At 38.0% G+C, this 19,709-nt stretch overlaps 1 protein-coding gene across 2 annotated transcripts in view; it reads right to left on the reverse strand.

Moving 5' to 3' along the window:
- The window catches only part of COL9A1 (collagen type IX alpha 1 chain), an 86,650-nt gene that overhangs the window by 64,954 nt on the left and 1,987 nt on the right, over nt 1–19,709 (reverse strand). Inside the window, exons 4-7 of one of the 2 annotated variants that reach the window (XM_084890397.1) lie at nt 19,471–19,603; nt 12,950–13,346; nt 970–1,053; nt 249–269 (exon numbers count right to left, since the gene is read on the reverse strand). In XM_084890397.1, the coding sequence (XP_084746523.1) occupies nt 249–269; nt 970–1,053; nt 12,950–13,346; nt 19,471–19,603 (635 nt within the window). Of the gene's footprint in view, nt 1–248; nt 270–344; nt 494–969; nt 1,054–12,949; nt 13,347–19,470; nt 19,604–19,709 lie in introns of those variants that run through there. The other variant, XM_084890398.1, reaches the window with a different exon arrangement.

Consider the following 19,709-nt stretch of genomic DNA (forward strand, 5'->3'; position numbering starts at 1 on the left):
GCCTGCAGCAGCGTTAGGTCCCAAGTGGGAGGAGGTGCCCTTTCCCGGGCAGGTGGGTCACCTGGGGTCCCCATTCCCATGGTATTTGCAGATTGCTGCAGGTGCTCCCGGCTGAAGGGAGGGCGCCCCCCTCAGCCCAAAAGATGCTCCGACCCTTCCCTACCCGAGCTCCCTCCACAGCTGCGCCCCCAGCCTTTCCCCCCGTGTGAGCTGGGAAAAATGCAAACACGCTTTCGCCTCCAGCTTACCTGCTCGGGAGCCTGGCTGGGCTGGGGGAGAAAAAGATGGGGGAAGGAACGTGAGAAGGCGCCCCGCCCCGCGCCCCAAACTCTCGCACAACTTACTTGCGCGGCGCACAGGCAGAGCCCTGACAGCAGCAGCCGCAGCCCCAGGGCCCGGTGGTCCCGCGCCGTCCAGGCCATGCCCACCTCCCTCTGCTGATGCCCGGGCCCAGGCTGCCTCCGCCAGGCGCACCGAGTGGTGCAAAAAGCGCCCCCGGGTTAGTGGTTGCAAAGGTGCCTGGGCGGGCGGGGGAGGCCTACGTGCCTCCTGTTTATGAATGGCCCCGGAGAGGGTCCTGGGGATTGGAGGAGAGCTGGCGGCCCGGAGGACGGATAAAATGACAACAGTCCCCTTAACCCTTTCCCCAACCGCCCGCCCAGGCTCTGCCTCCGCCCACCGTCCCACCGCAGCGCCTGGCTGTCCTCAGAGCCGCCTCGGGTGGCCTGCGCGCCTTGGTGGGCCTCGAGCAGACCTTCAGCTTTCTTGGGGGAGCGTTTTTGGAAGGGAGTAAGCGACCAAAGGTAGAATCAGGTGCCTCTTGGTGGTTTCTACCCTCCAGGCTGTGCTTCCTTAATAGCTATCCGATGGGGACAGCAAAAGCCCAGACTTGTTTGGAGGAGTATGGGAGTCGGCAGGATGTGGAGGAATCAGCTGGATGGAAGGGGCAGACGGTCCAGGGGGACTCACCGTTATCCTGGCTGGCAGCTCGTGGCAAGTTTCTCTGCTGGGTCTAAGTGGGTCACAATGGATCAGCATCCACTGAAGTTCAAACTGGACAAAGATAGCAAGCAGACAGTCAATTCAGGTGCTTCTGGAGGACAGAAACGGTCTTTTTAGAGAGAGGTGGGTTGGTAAGTTGGTCCAATTGCTAAGTGACTGGGGACCAATTTGAACTGGTTGATCTCAGTGCACCAGGACTTTCATTGTTCCTTGAATATAAATTTCCCCTGGAAATGGGCTGGAATCCCAAGTTTCTCTGATCATTGGATGCAGATGTCTTTAGCTCTGCATTACTCCAGCAGAAAACCGGTTGCTGGGCACGGATTTTCTATTTCTGTCCTCACCACAACCCCCAAGAAGTCCATTCTATAAAAATGAGACAAGAGAGAACAAAAAAATGTCCTAGTCACAGGCCAGTAAGAGTTAGAGGTGAATTGGAACCCAGGCCTACTGAACTCCACAGAGAATACATGTGCTAAGAGTTCATAGGGGAGGAGATGAAGGACCGGCAGCCAAAGAGGTGGCACCCAGGAATAAAGCCAAGGAAAGAACATCTGATCCTGGAAGAAATATGCATGCTAGAGAAGACATTCTCCATGGAGCGGTCACAGCCTGAAATAAAAATGGGAAAGACCAGAAATGGTGGAAATGATAGGGAAATCTAGGACTCAGGGGGAAAGCAAGATAATAAAAAAATTTAAAAAAAAGATTTGATATAATTTTACTCATTGGTTGCAAAGATATAAAATTCTTAGCACTAGAAATCCAACTTCTTACATTTTAACAGGTGCTGAGGGAGATTAAAAAAAAAAAAAAAGTGGAATAGAAAAGTTACAGGCCAAAGGAGGAGTGGCCAGATCTGAATCTGAGAGCTTCAGGAGACAAGGGGGCGGAGGGGGGGGGGGAAGGAGGGGGAGACAACAAAACAAGACACACACAGATGTATTCCACAAGGAGCAGGCCACTAGGTGCCTTGCTGGCCCCTCTTAAATTGAGAACGTTCATTGCTAGATATTTCAAGTCAGACCCATATTTCTTGGTCAGTCAATTCTTCTGGCATTATATGGATGTCTAGTTAAGTGTCCAGGTCCCAAATCTAAACATTATCTCTTTTTTTAGTCAAACAATGAATTGTACTCCATCCCACCTGCCAAACTGCCTCTAGATCTGCTGGATCTAGAATTAACTTGGATACATTTTTTCCACTCCTATGGAATCATCCAGAGTTGAAATTACTGGATGGGAGGTCAGAATTGGACAGGATGAAGGATGACATCTTTCCCTTCTGCCCACAATGAATGGAAAGTTCGACAAATGAAGTTTTCCCTTAAAGGTTAGAATAAGACATTAAACTTGCAAATTCCTGCACTGATGCCTCTTCTTATATGATTTAAGTATCCTAGAGTCCTCTTTCTCCATTATTCTTGTTTCTCTCAACCTTACCATGCCTTTTCTCCAGAAGATGTGGACATCTGGAAAAATGAGTTTAAGTAGGATGAAAAGAAAGTGAGCCACTAAATCAAGACATATCTTAAGATGGAAATTCATCTGTGGATTGTGTGACAATTATCTGTTTCTTCATGGTTGGAACTATTTAATATTATTATACTGACATTCTTCAAAAGAACTGCTTTGGAAAGACAAAATGTCTTGCAGGTAAGGAAATTACTTTCATCAAACACTATTTTTATTGGAATACTTTTGTTTGTTTGGAAGAGATTTTATTTTGTTTTGTTCTAAATTGCAGTGGGAATTTTAAAAGAGAAAAAATAGAACAACCTTTTCCTAAATGAATACTAATTACCTGGCAGGGCCTCAAACAACTCTGAAGCAGATCACACCTGGGGTAAAGTGGAGCAGAGAGGTTAAATCATTTTGCCACAGGTCACACAGCTACCCTGTTTCCCCGAAAATAAGACAGTGTCTTATATTAATTTTTTCTCCCAAAGTTGCAGTAGGTCTTATTTTCAGGGGATGTCTTATCTTTCCATGTGCTAGGTCTTATTTTCGGAGGATGTCTTATTTTCGGGGAAACACGGTAGTAAAAGGCAGAGCTAGCATTCCAAATGTGCCTGACTCTAAAATGGGAATTCTCTACTACCCTACTCAGCCTCCCCAAATAATACAGAATGAGTTATAATTTTATAAGGAGGTAACCAAGGCATATGATAGATGAATATTTGTATTTATTAAAGATGAATAGAAAAGAATTATTTATAAATTAAAATTACGTAAGCTAGTTTCCAACATCTGCTAGAAAAACTTCAGAACTAGGCTAAGAAACTTTCATAAGAATTCAAACCTTTTCCTATTTGCATGCTTGTTACAGAAATATGTCCAGAGCAAAATTTCTAGTGTTCTTCCAAAAACTGACAGCTATTTCTATATGCAGTTTCATATTAATGTATATAATGAAATATCATTAGGAAAAATAATTTTAATTTTTTCTCAGTGACCAGATAAAAAATATTACCAAAATAAGAAAATATATATTTCCACTCCCTACCTATCAAAATAAGAGAGACCATATATCATTTTATTCACTAAGTCCTTCGTGAATTGGAAATAACTCAGACTTAGAATGGAGAGTGTGTGTGCAATATTTTAATTCTCAATAATAATTTATACCTCAATCATCTTGAGAAGCTTTAATTATACTTATTGCAAATGCAAAATGATTCATTAAGCTGTTTTCTCAAAAAATGTAATTCTCTCTGGATAAATTGGCACACCTGTTTAAATATGTGAGATGGAATTGTGGCACAGGATAATGGGGGGGGTGAAATGTAATTCATCTGTGAATACAGGCTGTGTTGTTCAGAGTGGGGCGTAGATCAGAAGTTTCTGAACACATCTGTGCATCCACATAAACACCACCTACGTACTAATAATCATCTCTACAAAATCATTTTTCGGCATGCAATATGAATTCCAATTTGCATGTTAATTATTTTGAAGGAAGACTGGCAGAGTTCCTTGGTAAAAGTCACTTTCATTATACTTCTAAAATGCTGATTTCCTCCCATTTCTCATTTTCATACCTGGAATCATTCTTCTCTTTGAATGCACAATGACAAAATATATCTGACAAATATTTTAATTTAGTCCTTCAGGCAACATCTTTTAAGCCCCAATATAAGCCAGGCACAAAGGAAACATTCCAGGGAAACCAGACATATTCTCCCCCACCCCCACAAAAAGTTTACAGTTTGTAAGATTTGACAAATCCAAGCAAAGAAATTTAAAAAGATGTTTGTGGTTGTTGTTGTTGTTTTGTTTTGTTTTTTTAATGTGTTAATGTGTTTTAGGGATAAAACAGTCCATCCTTCTCAACATAAAATACTTTGCCATGTCTCAGGGACTTCTGTGAGTGTAAGGTGCCTTACATATGCCCAGCTTGGCATTATCCAATTATTTTCTTTAGGAAACTAAGGTATAATTCCAGCCCCTAAGACAAAATAGTGTCCAACTGACAACTCATTAAAGCAAGTAATTCTGGCCCCAACTCTCTACTCCTTTAGTAGGATGAGTGATTTCTATTTATTTTGCTAGGTTGTTGAGAAAAATTAATAAGGTATTTAATTCCTTCAAAAGAACTAGACAAAAACTAATCGCAGACAGCTATATTTTCCTCCTGAGAGAATTCTATTGACAGACTATGGAATTTCACTCAGTGTTAATAAGAATGACACAAAGCTTGGGTGGGTTTTTTTGCAAACTGAATTATGATTAAATTTTGCAAGTATAAAATACCTAAAAACTAGCTCTTCAAATATTCTTTTTAACCAGAAAGATGTTTCATTAAGCCTCAGTCTACTCAGTGGCAACATATATTTGAAAAAATAGTTGAATTCTTATACTTGATCTCATTCTTCTTTTCAGTTTATGTCAAACTGAAAATGTTGGTTTCTACCATCATAAGGGACCTCCTTCAAGTGAAGCTTCCTAGCTACTGAGCAGGAGGCTCTCAGTTGCATTGAAATGAGAAATTTCCCCAACTCTAGGTACACTAGGCCATGCAGTTTCACACACAGAGCTAGGAATTGTAGTTAAATATGAGTAGGTGACAATCATCTGAATCATACCGGAAGCAGAATGATGAAAGGAAAGAGAACAGATGACTTGAAGGTAGCAGACCTGGATTGTGGTAATTTATTCATTTTTTTGTCAACATATCTTTATGTGATACATTTGTGTACTTTGATATCAAAACTATGGAAGGCACAAAAATATTTAGTATATAGGCCAGTATCTAAGCAAAAAAAAAAAAATGTGTTTGACAATAAATACTATTGCGTTGACATGTGATATCAACAAGGGGATCACATGTCATATGTGAGTAGGGCCCAGAAACAATTGAGATTTTCATAAGCAAAGATGAGGAGGGTGACCAAGTTCTGAAGAGAGATGACACTAACAAGGTACCAGGGTGGAAAGTGATGCAGAAAAGAGATCAAATTTGCTGTTGCAAAGAGTAGACAGATTTTTGCCCCTTGAATTCTAAGCTAAGGAATTTTAACATTGTTGGGTAGCTGATTATTGGATGTCTATTAAAATTTGTCTGCCACAGAGATAGGGATGGGGAAAAGGCGGCCTAATTGAAAAGGGCGTTTCGAGGAGATTCAGGCGGTAATAAGTGCCTGATCCTTTGAGGCAGAAGAAGGCTGCTCTAGTATAGCATTAAGAAGTGTTATCCTCTGAACCATGCTAAGGCATTCTGAGTTATTTGCCCACTTAAAAACAACAACGCAAACACCTTCCTTCATGCCACATCCCTCTTTAGCTGCCATCTTTTTCTGTTCCTCTTCCTATAAAATATAAAAGAGTTGTCTATATCCATTGACTCCAATTCCTTTCCCTTCCATTCTCTCTTGAATTCTTTCCAACTCAGCTTTTCCTCCCATTACTCTAATTGGTCTTTTCTCAGATTTACCCTCATTGGTTTCTAAATCCAATGATCCACTCTTAGTCCTCATCTTACTTGATCCATGTACAACATTTGAGTGTGTTGACCATTCCATCCTCCTTGAAATACTATTTTCTCTTGATTTTCAGGGAACTATAATCTGCTAGTTCTCTCCTATCTCAGAGGCTACTTTTCTTAGTCTCTGGATGAATCTTCCTCATCTCAGCAACTTCTATATGTTGGCTGTTTCAGAGTTCAATGCAAGTCTTCTCTATCACACTCATCTCTCAGTAATTTAATCTTGCTCCATAGCTTTTAATACCATATGCATGTTGACAAGTCCCAGAGTTCTATTCCCAGCAGGACCTGTCGCTTGAACTCCAGAAGAACATATCAAACTGCCTGCTCAGTATCCTCACTTAGATGTCTAAAATTGTGATCAACTTAGATGTTCCAAACTAACTCCTAATATTCTCATTGATGCCAGCTGTCACCACAGCCTTTCCCAACTCAGTAAAAAAATATTGATGTCATCCTTGATTCTGCTCTCTTATACTTCAAATCCTGTTTCTTTACCCTCAAAATATTATCAGCATCTGCCCATTGTGTACCACATCCACCCTCTTCTCTTAAGGATCCCTTAAATGTTCTGTACTTCTCTCCCCCTACAGTATATTTAGTCAAACAGCAACCAAAAAGATGCTTTTTATAAATGATAACATACTGATAATCTATCCAAAAACCATCTGGTAGCTTCCCATCTTACACAGAAGGAGATCCAAAATACTAACACAATATTCCCATCCTTACTCTATCTTGTTACCTCACTGCCTACGTCTTTCAGTCTCATTGTAGCCACACTTGTCTCCATGCTCTCCTCAAACATAACAGACAGCTCAAACACCAGTTTCTTTTCACTCTATGTTCCCTACTCCTTGAATTCTCCTTTCTGAGATATCCAGATGCTAATTCCCTTAACTCTTTCAGGTTTCTCCTAAAAAATGTTTTTCTCAATAAGGCCCTCTCTCCAGGCACAATTTCCTGCTTCATTTTTCTCCATAGCATTTGTGACCACCTGGCATACTATACATTTACTCACTTATTCATTTGTGTACTTCTCTTCTCCCCAGAATGAATGTAAGCTCCATTTGAGCTTTAATTTCTGTCTATAACTTAGCAGATATTTAATAAATAGTTGTTTAGTGTTAATAAATGAATGCATAGCAGTGGACAAGCAATATAGTGAAAAAAGAATTAATAGTATTTTTCCTCTGATTTGATTAAGAGTTGGGGCAAGCCCTCTCCCCTGCCTAGGTTTCCATTTCTCACCTATAAACTGAGAGATTTGGATTAGACACACTCAAGTTTCCTCCAGCTCTGAGAGCCCATGAGTCTATTGACACCAACATATTGTAACCAAAACCACTAACCATGCAGAAATCAAAATGAAAAAAAGGAAAAGGAAAACCATCACTGATTTAACTTCTTGCCTTCTAGCCACCCAATCTATTGTACATAACAAAGATTTCTTTATGCCCTTAGTCCACACACATTTTAATAGAAATAGAAAAACGAACAGCCCTGATTTTTTTTTTTTTTTTAAATTGCAACAGTATGGGCACAGCTAAGGCCAATAAAAATTTTTACTTTTTCAATTTTTCATTAAAATGACCATCATTTCCTTTTTATTCTAGTTATCTTAGTCCTTTCCCCCAATTAGGCTTCCCCTATGTTGGCATCTCTTTTACTGTGTGTTCTTCCCCTTTCATTGCCACCTAGTGGAAAATCCAGCTGATGTTGTTAATGTGGTCTACAATGCAGCAGGCTAGGTTTTATCTCCAAAAAAATTGTTTTGACAGCATTCAAATCAAGTCTCATCAAAGTGATTTAAAAAGTATTTTCTATGAATATGGTTCAAATAACATTGCCATTTCTTTTGTATTTATTTATTACTTCCAACTGAAAGCATATTTGTAAAAGGTGTACTTGTCAAAAACAATTTTATAAGCCAACTTTATAGTTTGGATACTATGCATAGTAGGTATTATGCATTTCCTAAATCACTAATAACTTCCCTACAATGTTTCTTAAATACCAGAAACAATATTAATTACAACTTCATAGCTGATTTTTCCATATTATCATCTATGACACTTGCCCTGTTGTTACATTTGGAGGTTAGTATAATTTAATTCTATGGAGTAGAGAACAGGACAGATAGCTCCTCCATCAACAGTTTTTGGGTAGGTTTTTTTATTTTATTCTTTCTATTTACTCTCACATTTTCTCTTAATTTAACAAAAACAACAGAGTGTCACATTTGAAATATACTTTTAAAAGCACTTATCTGTCTGATTAATCCCGTTCCACGTTGCTTTATTTGGAATATACACAGGATTTGTAATGCCACATAAACTTTTATCCTCCCTCAAACCAGCCCAAAACCCCCAGTGTACATCCCTGAAAAGGAAAAAAAAGGCTAACTTTGTTTTCTAATAGAGCTGTGCCAAATAACTCTCCCAGGCAATCATGCTGACAACAAACAATAAAGAACCTGTCATAAAGTAACATGTTTTTTATGATATGCTGCCAGGAAACTGAGCTTAGCAGTGGGATAAATGGCACCATCCTAAAATATATGCACAACGGAGAATAGGAAATATGAGATTTATTGCTTTAAAATAAAACTAACAATGTCTTACAGCAGTACATTGGGAAAAAATATAAAATGCTCCAAAGCCACTAAATAACCATAGGATGAGAAGGTGTTTGAGTTGTAGACCGCGTGAGCAGCTGTATTGCAAGCCTTAGGAAAACCTCCTGAAATTGGTTTCTTTTTCCAATTTAAAAATGGAAAACAGACAATAGACAGGGGAAAGTCACAAACAAGTGCAATATAAATGAGCCTTTTAGCATTGATGCTCTGTCAAATGTTGTTTTCAATTGCCTTTTTTATTAAGCAGTTCCTAGGGCTACCTCTTGACATCTGTAATTGCCTATAGAAGGGACATTAGCTTTTGTTTTACTCACTAAACAAAAGCAACCATTGGTTCTGGAAAGAAAAAAAAAAAAAAGTATTCAACTAATGCAGTGTCAAAGATTAGAATGAATCCAATTTCATGAAAGAAATTTGAAAAATACACTGTTCATTGTTGTTTTCATGCTACTGGCACATTTCATTTTAATTTAAAATTTCTCACATAGTGATACTGAATATTTGCTGTTTGCAAATTGAGAAAAGGGTGCCCTATCAACGTACTTCTCCTACCTCCCAGAATAGATGGATACCAATATTCATCACTCTCTAAGTCTTCTAAGGGACATGGAGTCACTTAATCTCAGTAATTGTCAGCAACTCCAGTTTCAGCCAGTTGGTGATATCATAGGACATAAAATAAAAGAGGGCAAAGGGCCAAAACTGGTTTGGCTCAGTGACTAGAGCGTCAGCCTGCAGACTGAAAGGTCCCAGGTTTGATTCCTGTCAAGGGTATATACCTTGGTTGAGTGTGCAAGGGGCAGCTGATCAATGATTCTCTCTCATCGATGTTTCTAACTATCCCTCTCTCTTCCTCTCTGTAAAAAATAAATAAAATATTTTTTATTTTTTTTTTAAAGAGAGGGCAAAGGGACAATTTGTGAGAACTTTGTCTGGGAACTTGTATGGGTATTTGACCATTCTTAGTCTGGAAAAGTGAGGAGCAGTTTAGAAAACTAATAAAGTTTAAAAAGAAAAGACTTGGTAAACATGAGAATTCACAAATGAGAGTCCCCTTGCCTAGAATATTAGACCTTATCTTCATCTGGGTAACTTTTACTCATTTCCATCATCTCCTTTAGGAAACATCCTTGAATTCCACTCTCAGGCCTTTCTGCCCTAATTTGAGTGACAAGTTTTTCCCATGTGCTTCCATTCACTGTCATGGTCCTTATTGTGTTATATTGTCACTAGAGGCCCAGTGCATGAAATTTGTGCATGGGGGGGGGGGGTGTCCCTCAGCCCTGCCTGCACCCTCTCCAATCCAGGACCTCTCAGGGGATGTCCTACAGTCAGACATCCCTCTCACAATCTGGGACTGCTGGCTCCTAACCACTCACCTGCCTGCCTGCCTTGTCACCCCTAACCTCTCTGCCTACCTGTCTAATTGCCCCAACTGCCCTCCCTTGCCTGCCTGGTCTCCCCCAACTTCCCACCCCTGCTGGCTTGATCGCCCCTAACTGCTTCTGCCTTGGCCCCCACCACTGTGGCTTTGTCTGGAAGGATGTCCTGATAGATAGCTGAAAGACATCCAGTCTAATTAGCATATTACCCTTTTATTAGTATAGATTGTTTACCATCTCAACCCCTCACCCTCTATAGACTGAAAAACATAAAAGCTGCAATTAACTTTTTATACCCAGTATTTAAGCACATGATGACATTCACATTCGTTAAGTAAATCAACAAGTAGGATTAATGTCTGAGGACATGTTCCTTCTTTTTATAAATTAATTAATTAATTAATTAATTAATTAATTGTTTGTCCTGCAAAGTAAATTTGGGAAAATCTATGCAAATCAAAAATGTCTTCCAAAATAAAAATGATGAGCTTTATAAAGAAGGACATATGATCGCACATCTTTTTGTTTTTTATCAGAGGAAAGTTAGTTGCCATAGCAGAAAATAATGTAGATTAGAAATGTTATGCCTAACCCTGTTTCTTGAAAGCTCAGAAACTGCTTGAGATTACTTCTTCAACTGAGAAATGGAGATAATCCTACCTGAGCTTGTCAACTTATAAAAGTTTTGCAAGGATCAAATAAGTTAATGGGAATGAAAGAATTTTGAAAACATTACATTGGTATATTAAGGGTAATAAAATGTTCTTTAAAGCATAAGTGGGCTATTCTTACATAGAGATTTCTTCTTTTTCTTATACAGAGTGTAAGTTGAGGAATGCATTTTGGTGACGAGTTTGAATTTGTCATTGTCACTAAGTCCTTGGATATAAGTGAAAATTTTTTGGCCTATATCCTTGATCTATTTTAGTTTTTGTCACTACCATTACCACCACTATGTCATCAAATATGAAATTTTTCATACCCTTATTATACTAAGTCTCTTGTGTTTCCTGTGGGAGAGTCAGAAGTCAGTACAAAAGAAAAAATTGTTCAGGTCTGTTTCAAGTACTTTTAACATTGGCTACACTGTACTGACTGACAAACTCCTTGGTGAACCAGCAGCAAAATGTAACAGCAGCTCCCAGGCTCTCTGCTGCATTCCTGAACTAGACAGAATAAAGTAGAAGGTAACTGGTCCTAACTAGTCTCCATGGTGATGCGACCAGACTTGTCAGAAAACTTACAATCAGCTTTAACATTATTGGCAATACTGTAATATAATGAAATAATATTGTGGCTTGACTGTTCTGGCAACCAGATAATTTAATAGCATTCTAGCACCAGAATTCAGAATTATAATTACTTGTACTGTTTTCAAGGCTAATGAATCAAGAAATCAGTTTTACAAGGACTTGATCAATATACAACACAGTGAGGGGATAACGTTAGGTCTTTTCCTCCTCATCCCTGACATTGCAGGAGTTCAGTGTTGTCTGAAAACCACCCCAGTGCCATTGCAAAGGTTAGACTACCTAGAATTCAGAATGGCACCACAGTGGTCCCATGGGCTTTCTGACCCAGCACACTTGAGATGTGATAACTCAATTCATTGAAGAAATACTTTCTCAAGTGTCTACAAGCCAGAGCAGCAATGTGGCAGTTTCAAATTGTTTCCTGTCCATCGCAGAATATAGAAATTTCACACTACCTTTCACATAAATCACAATACTTCCCTTGGAAATAAGTTATTTGAACTATTCTGTTACTGAGATGTCTGATAACCTTTCCCCCTTTGGAGAAGAGCAGAGAAACAATTCAAAATTGTTGTGTCACTGCTGCTACATTTCATGACATGAGTTAGGTAACTAGAGTTTAATAGCTCAGAGAGAGAGAGAGAGAGAGAGAGAGAGAGAGAGGGAGATTGGCATCAATAATTTATTGATTCATAAATTCTTTTCCCCCAAAGAGCACTTGTCCATATATGTGTGTGAATATATATATATATATATATTCTGTCATACTGCTATAAAATATTTTAAACAATTATTCAGTGAGAATTTAACAATTCAAAATGACAGAATTATATGGTACTGTTGTCACAGTTATGTGTCATATTATTCCTTACCTTTACATCGATGGATCTCTATGATATAATTATGAACAGAGCTTTAAAATTCTTTCCTTTTATAATACTCCATGCAAGACCTACTTCTGAATAAATAATTATTTTGTCCTCTATACAATTTTCATTCTTGCTTAACAGACACCATATGGCTTCCTAACCACATCTTCAACATTCTGCAGTTAGTCTCCCTCACCCACTCCCCTCACACACACACACACACACACACACACACACACACACACACAGACATTTTCTCAAATGCATTTCATTCAAACCAACCACATTTCAGATCTTTGAATGTGGTCTACTTATTCTCTGCTTCTTTTTTTTTTAATGCTCTTCTAAGCTAGAATGCACTTTCTCTTCTTTTGCCAATTCAAATCTTTCCATTTCAAGGTTCATTGCTTTCAAGAAGCATGGAATTCTTGACTAACTGAATCCATCATTCATCTTAACCTTACTTAGAATCTTTGCATTAATTATTTATACACAATATGTACCACATGAGTATTGGTTTAAGTCCCCTCCAAAGGATTCTGGGTACTCCAGGTGGACATATAGCAACTTCCAAGTAGACTTTAAGCTCCTGAGACCAGGAGCCATCTACTTAAATTCCTCTGAATCCCCATTCTATCTGGTACATGCTATACTCAAAATAGTACTGAGAGCTTTTCTAAGAAGTGCTTGAGTGAATAAAAAACGATGAATAACTGTTCATTGTTTAAGACATGTAGATGATTACTGAAGATCTCAGAGGTATTCATCTTTAGCAATCTGGCTTTGATCTAATCTACCATAGTGTGTGATTTTATACTTACCGGCACAGAAACTTGAGGATTATCTACAAGTTTTCCCAGCACAGCAAAGCCATCGACATTGATTTGGCCTCTTGGCTTTATGGGCAAGGATTCAATCCTTTTGCAGTCAACAAAAAGAGTAGCACTGCTCCTTTCCACTCCAATCATAACCTTATGCCACTGGGAGTCAAACAAGGAGGGCAAGTTTGAAAAGGCTGCAGACTGGAGACTTCCATCCAGCCCCTTGTATGAAAATGCAACAGATTTTGTTTGGCCATTAATCTTCACGCCAACTTGCTCCTTCCCTGAGGAGTCCTGAATCTGCCAAATGCTCCAGTGCTTTTCAAGTGTGCTTCCAGTCATCCGAAAAGTAGTTAAAAAGGAGTATTCTTCAGGCAGTCCACCGGGATATAAATGCCTGAGCAAATTTTAAAACAGTAAACATAAATCTTGTTTTCTGTACCCATGCATATTATCATCTTCTCTTATGCTATTTTAGATTCTAGCTCTACAGAAAAGCTACAGTGTGAAAAACGATGCACTATTTGTTCTTTCATGACTGTCCATAAAGGCCTTCACAGAAGTTCAATTATTCATGTACATTTATGCTCCATCCTAAAATACACATTAAAAAAAAAAAAAAGCCCTCCCTCAAAGCTAGAGAGTTCCCAATGCCACACAATCCCAACAATATTACTATTTATGCTGCCTAAAGAGCTACTGTTCAGCAATTTCATCTCAGCCAAGAGTTCTTACAAAGTTCTTGGCACCAGTTCTCCTACGTATGAAAGAAGAAATTTTTTGGAATCCAAATCAGCTCCACTAGTTTATGAGACCACTTAATTAAAGCAGCTTTTATTTAATTTTAATTTTATTTTAACATAACATGTCAGGATTATTTGCTATTTCCATAATTGCTTGGGTCTTTCCCTCCATGATTATATCCTCCACCCATATAAGAATTCTGAGAATCGATAATTGTTCAGACTTGAGTAATTCTTTCACACTGAGCCTGTTTTCCATTTTTAGGGAGTTGCGAAGTGTGATGTTAAATTAGCAGCTGTTGTTTGTCACTAGATGTATGACAAGGGAAAAGTGAACAGTTCTTAATCCTCTGCTCCAACCTAGCTGTTCCTCCATCTGACAATCGAATCTGTATCATTGCTTTATGATATTTTTTTAAATATATTTTATTGATTTTTTACAGAGAGGAAGGGAGAGAGATAGAGAGCTAGAAAGAGAGGAAGGGAGAGAGATAGAGAGCTAGAAACGTCGATGAGAGAGAAACATCGACCAGTTGCCTCTTGTACACCCCCTACCGGGGGTGTGCCCGCAACCAAGGTACATGCCCTTGACCAGAATCGAACCCGGGACCTTTCAGTCCACAGACCGACGCTCTACCACTGAGCCAAACCGGTTTCGGCTGTATCATTGCTTTAAATGGCAGCCTAAGACTATCAGTGGCCCTCAGGCATCTCCAGTCTGTGCAAGAACTGTTATCTGTGGCTGCAACAACTACCTTCTGTTGAACCAAACTTGCTAGTACCCAGGACCAAAATTTTAAGAAAATCAAAACATATTAAATGTAAACTTCACCTTCAAGGGCTAGAAGGGTTTTATCCTCCTACCTTCCTCCTCCTAAGTTTAGAAATATTCCTAAGTAAGGAAGAAATGCTAGGAAAAGTAGATGCCAATGAATTGTTCTAACTAAATAATAAAAGTTGACATTTCTGAGAACAGTTACAGACCAAGAACCAAAGTCCCACAGAATCTCTCTCCAGGTCAAACTCCTGGTGTATAGCCCCCTTCTTGTGAGGAGTAAAAAGAGAAAAGCAAAAATAAATACCTCAGTGGATGCTGACTTAATGTGCTGCAAACTAAAATTCTTAACACATAAATTTATTGTACTGGCATATGTGTTGTTGCCAATTACATCCAAACATATTGTTGGGGTCAGTAATTTCTAAACCAAAAAATTCCTCTGTTCTAAGCATGTTTAGCAATACATAAAATTACTCAACTTGCTAAGATTTTTCTGCCTTTGCTTTTACTCTATAAAACTTTGTCATCCTTATAATAGCAATAAACAAATATATAACTCTTAATTGCAAACAGTTTTGCAAGCCTTCAATAATATGGGTCAACTATGTCAACAAATTTAAATGCTTTGTTAGTTTTATAAAAATGTGAAACTTTTCATCTGAATACTCTTTTATCATTCCAAGGATTTCTTTTAGATATTATTTTCTAAAATGACTGCCTCTTATTTATAATATTGGGTGAATTTTTTTGTCAGTACACATTCTTAAATGATTACTAGTGATATATACTCTATGACTTCAATTTGGAGCTGGAAGATAACTTTTAAAAGTTTTATTCAGCCTTAGCCAGTTTGGCTCAGTGGATAAAGCATCAGCCCACGAACTGAAGGGTCCCAGGTTCAATTCTGCTCAAGGACACTTACTTCGTACCTCAGTTGCAGGCTCCATCCCAGCCCCGGGCCCTGCAGGAGGCAATCAATTGATGTGTCTCTTCTATGTCTCTCCTCTACCCTTTCACTCTCTTTAAAAATCAATGGGAAAATATCCTCGGGTGAGGATTAACAAAATAATTTTTTAAAAGATTTACCCAATGGTGAAATTTGACTAGTATCCGTTTAAGTTACAAATAGGTTATTTAATATTATTTTCATTTAATAATCTGGATATAATTAGATGCTTAAAGAATTGGTTTTTCTTTTTTGTCCAAGACAGTTATTGTTGAGGTCTGAGGTTTTTATAGAAGAAAAATTCTAATGCTTTGTCCTCTTCTCTTTCTTAAAAAACTCTTTGTATAGGCTTTTTAAAACTCTATGTTACCTATTTATGTGTTTACACATGTGCTGAGCGAGGATGTAGATTTCATCAGTCCCAGAAGAAAAAAAAGCATTTGATTTGAATTTAGAAGTCATGATAACTTTCTTGAGCAACTCTTTTGCAAAGACATGAGGTTAAGTGAGGGATCCCTCCCAATTTGTGTTTTACCCAATCTTTCCTGCTATGTGAGCAAAGAGATTATGTTGACAATAGCATAAGGCATGATGTCCCCATTTACTTCTAACTTGGTTATGTAATATCAAAAACTTTTTAAAAATGGAGTCATGGTGAGGTTGCTAGAAGAACAATTCATTTATAGACATATTACTAAACAAATGATATTTATCTATCTTTCTTTATGTCCAGGAAGATTATATGCATATATAGACATATATAATTTGTGTGTGCTTATATATACAAACCTAATCAAAATTATAATGTTATTAATAGTTTAAACTAGGCTAAAATAGCATGTTAATATAAGAGAGAAAAAATTCTTTCTGTCTCAAATTAATGAAATATATATGTATTTGTATAGACCTAAGACCATTTTAGAAGTCCTCATTTATTTATAGAACAGTCAGTCCCACTGTCTTTTTTTTAAACACCTCAGATTCTGTTCTTGCAAATACGCACATGGATATCCATGTTATGCACATGGATAAGTAAACTTGACAGCATACATAATTTAAGAGAAACTGGGCCTATACATCATTTATTTCATTATGTTACAATCTGCACTGAGTATCTTAAAAGGAGAACTATAAGGATTTGAATAAAAGATAAGTCTTAGACCTTGAAACATTTGTTTATGACCTTAACCCAAGGAAAAGGTATGGATTGTATTTGTTAAGGCATGTTTGTAAGTATGAGTTGAGAATGAAAAACTATGGTGCCCAAAATAAAGAATGCAAAAAGCAAAATATTGTCTCATGATCTTTCAAAATAAAATTGAAAAGAAAAGTAAGAGTAATCTGTGTCTCCATCTCGTTCATCCCAAATGCCATAGTCATCTTCCCACTACTAAGTTTCTATTTTGCTCATTCAGAGTCTATATTTTCCATAGAAATTTTCTTTACATCAAGGCAGCCTAACCCCTCCATGATCTGAGAGCAATTCCAGCCTGTCTTGCCACCTGGTTTTTAATGATTAGGACTTAGAGGGCAGCTTGAAAAGAAAGCATTCACTAAGGAGAAAAGACTCCCACCTGCATACACTCTCTCATTCTAGTGCTCTCCACCACTTATGGCAACTACCACTCTGTACCAGGCTCTACTCAAGCCCTCTCCATTGATTTACATTTGCCCCTCACTGGAGCTCTTATCAGTTATTATTACTCCTAATTTCAGTCTAAAGGCACTGAAGCTAAGTGTATTTAAGTAGCTTGCCCAAGAGTGGACTTTATTACCTATTTGGGACTACATTTAGGCCTTTGGCTCTCCTCCTTCTCTTTGGATTTCTTTCTCCTATTTCCTTCTTCATCCTTTCTTTTTTTTTTTTTATGTCCTTTCTTTTTTTCAACTTAATAAGCCTTGCCAGTAAAGCAAGAGTTTTTAGTATTTGTGGGGATACAGAGAGTCACAGAGATAGAGAATCTGGGACATTGACTATGACCTGTTATAAAGTATTTGGAGTAATTCTAGGCCCTTAAAGCAAAAAAAGGTGCACAGGAGGTAGGGGATCTATGTGCCCTTCAGTCTCTGAATTCAAAGTCAGTGATACTCCAGTCTGTACCTTAGATTGTAGAAGAGAAAATTAAGTCAGCAAACTGGAGTTTTTGTCATGTTTTGCTATTTTATTAAAGAAATTAAAATATGAACATTTTAAAAAATTATTTAGGAAGACAACTACCAGCTCTGTGCATGAAAATAAAATATAAGAGAAAAATCTTAATTGCTGTTATTATGCCTTTAATTGTTCCAAATGTGAATGGTTTTTCCAGGGTCGGCATCGAATCGTGGCTAGAAGCACAGCCTCCGGAGCCATTCTACCTGTGGTTTCAGTCTTCCCAGCACCTCCCAACCCTGTGATCTTATGCAAGTAACTTAAACTCTCTAACTTCAGTTTCCTCCTCCATAAAATATGGATAATAATGTCCCACCACAGAGGTGTGATGAAGATGAGGTTTAATGTTAATTGGAAATTTTATCAAAAGTATATATACAGCAAATTTTTCATTATCTTAAACATTTAGAGTTTCTATACTATTCTTTACTGTTCTAATTAATCATTATTTACCTTTACACCATAATTTCTATTAAAGCCTTGAATTGCTTGTTCATCTACCAAAGGAACCTTAATTTTTTTTCAGTGTATTAAGATGCAATCATAATAGTCACATATAAGGTACTAGGTGACATCAAACTGAAAGCTCATTTATAACAATGGGATGACAACACTTACACATACACAAAAGCATCTCAGTAATTAGTTGTTTGAAGGATAAAAAGAGTTCCAGAGAAAGAGATAAATGAAGTGTGGGGGGTGTTATTATTATTATCACTACCATTGTTCCAGTTATCATTGCTTTAGTTTTGATTTTTTAACATTGATTTTCAGAGAGAGAGAGAGAAACATTGATTTGTTGTTCTACTTATTTATGCATTCATTGGTTCATTCTTGTAGGTCCCCTGGCCAGGGATTGAACCCACAACATTGGTGTATCAGAATTATGCTCTAACCAACTGAGCTACTCCTCCAGGGCCTTAGTTTTACTTTGGTTCCTGCCAGGAGCCAAGCACTGCATGTGTGTTTCCATTTCAGCACCAGGACGTTTGAACAGCACCATTGTGAGTCCTCTTACCACCCAGTGGCTCCTAGTTAAATTTATGCTTAACCTCTGGCACTTCTCACAGAGACTTCTTTCAGTGAAAACCAGACAAATTATAGAAAAACAGTGCATTGAGTAATAAGAACTTGACCTGAATCAATGTATAATAAATAGTCTCAGTGATCCACCTCCATCCCCAACCCTCACCCCTGGAATGGGAAATTACATCCTGAAAACATGAAAGGCATTCATATATTCAGGCACTGTAGAGAGATAAGTAAATAATTCCTTCATATTTAAATAAAATCATAATTCAAGAAACATTGAGCAAGAAATTTCTCTAACATTGGCTAGCTTTTTATTAAAAAAAAAAAAAAAAAATGCATTTGAGGGCCCTAGCTGGTTTGGCTTGGTGGATAGAGCATCGGCCTGCGGACTGAAAGGTTCTGGGTTCAATTCCAGTCAAGGGCACATGCCTGAGTTGCAGGCTCGATCCCCAGTAGGGGGCCTTTAGGAGGCAGCGATCAATGATTCTCTCTCATGGTTGTTGTTTCTTTGTTTTTTTAAAATATATTTTATTGATTTTTTTTTTTTTTTTTTTTTTTTTTTTTTTTTACAGAGAGGAAGGGAGAGAGATAGTTAGAAACATCGATGAGAGAGAAATATGGATCAGCTGCCTCTTGCACACCCCTTACTGGTGGTGTGCCCACAACCAAGGTACATGCCCTTGACCAGAATCGAATTTGGGACCTTTCAGTCTGCAGGCTGATGCTCTATTCACTGAGCCAAACTGGTTTTGGCTGATGGTTGATGTTTCTATCTCTCTCTCCCTCTACCTTCCTCTCTGAAATCAATAAAAATGTATTTTTTTAATTACATTGGAGGCAGATGATTAGACTAATTTTTTTTAATATTACCTGGTTGGAATCCTGAAGTCTACATTATTTCCCAATTTGTAAGCCACTTGTAATGCAGTTGATCCCACTATCCTTTGTATAGCTCTTCTAGATGCTGCTTTATCTACCTGGAACTGAGAAATCAAGTCAAACCCTATAAAAAGGGAACAAAAAATGAAAATTCCACATTGAGATTGGTTTTGTTCCTTTCCACAGCCTACCCAAATAAAATAATATTGTAGATAGGTTTACAGAAGGCA

Source organism: Pipistrellus hanaki, assembly GCF_964339955.1.
Source record: "Pipistrellus hanaki genome assembly, chromosome: 7".
In the NCBI taxonomy this organism is placed as follows: Eukaryota; Metazoa; Chordata; class Mammalia; order Chiroptera; family Vespertilionidae; genus Pipistrellus; species Pipistrellus hanaki.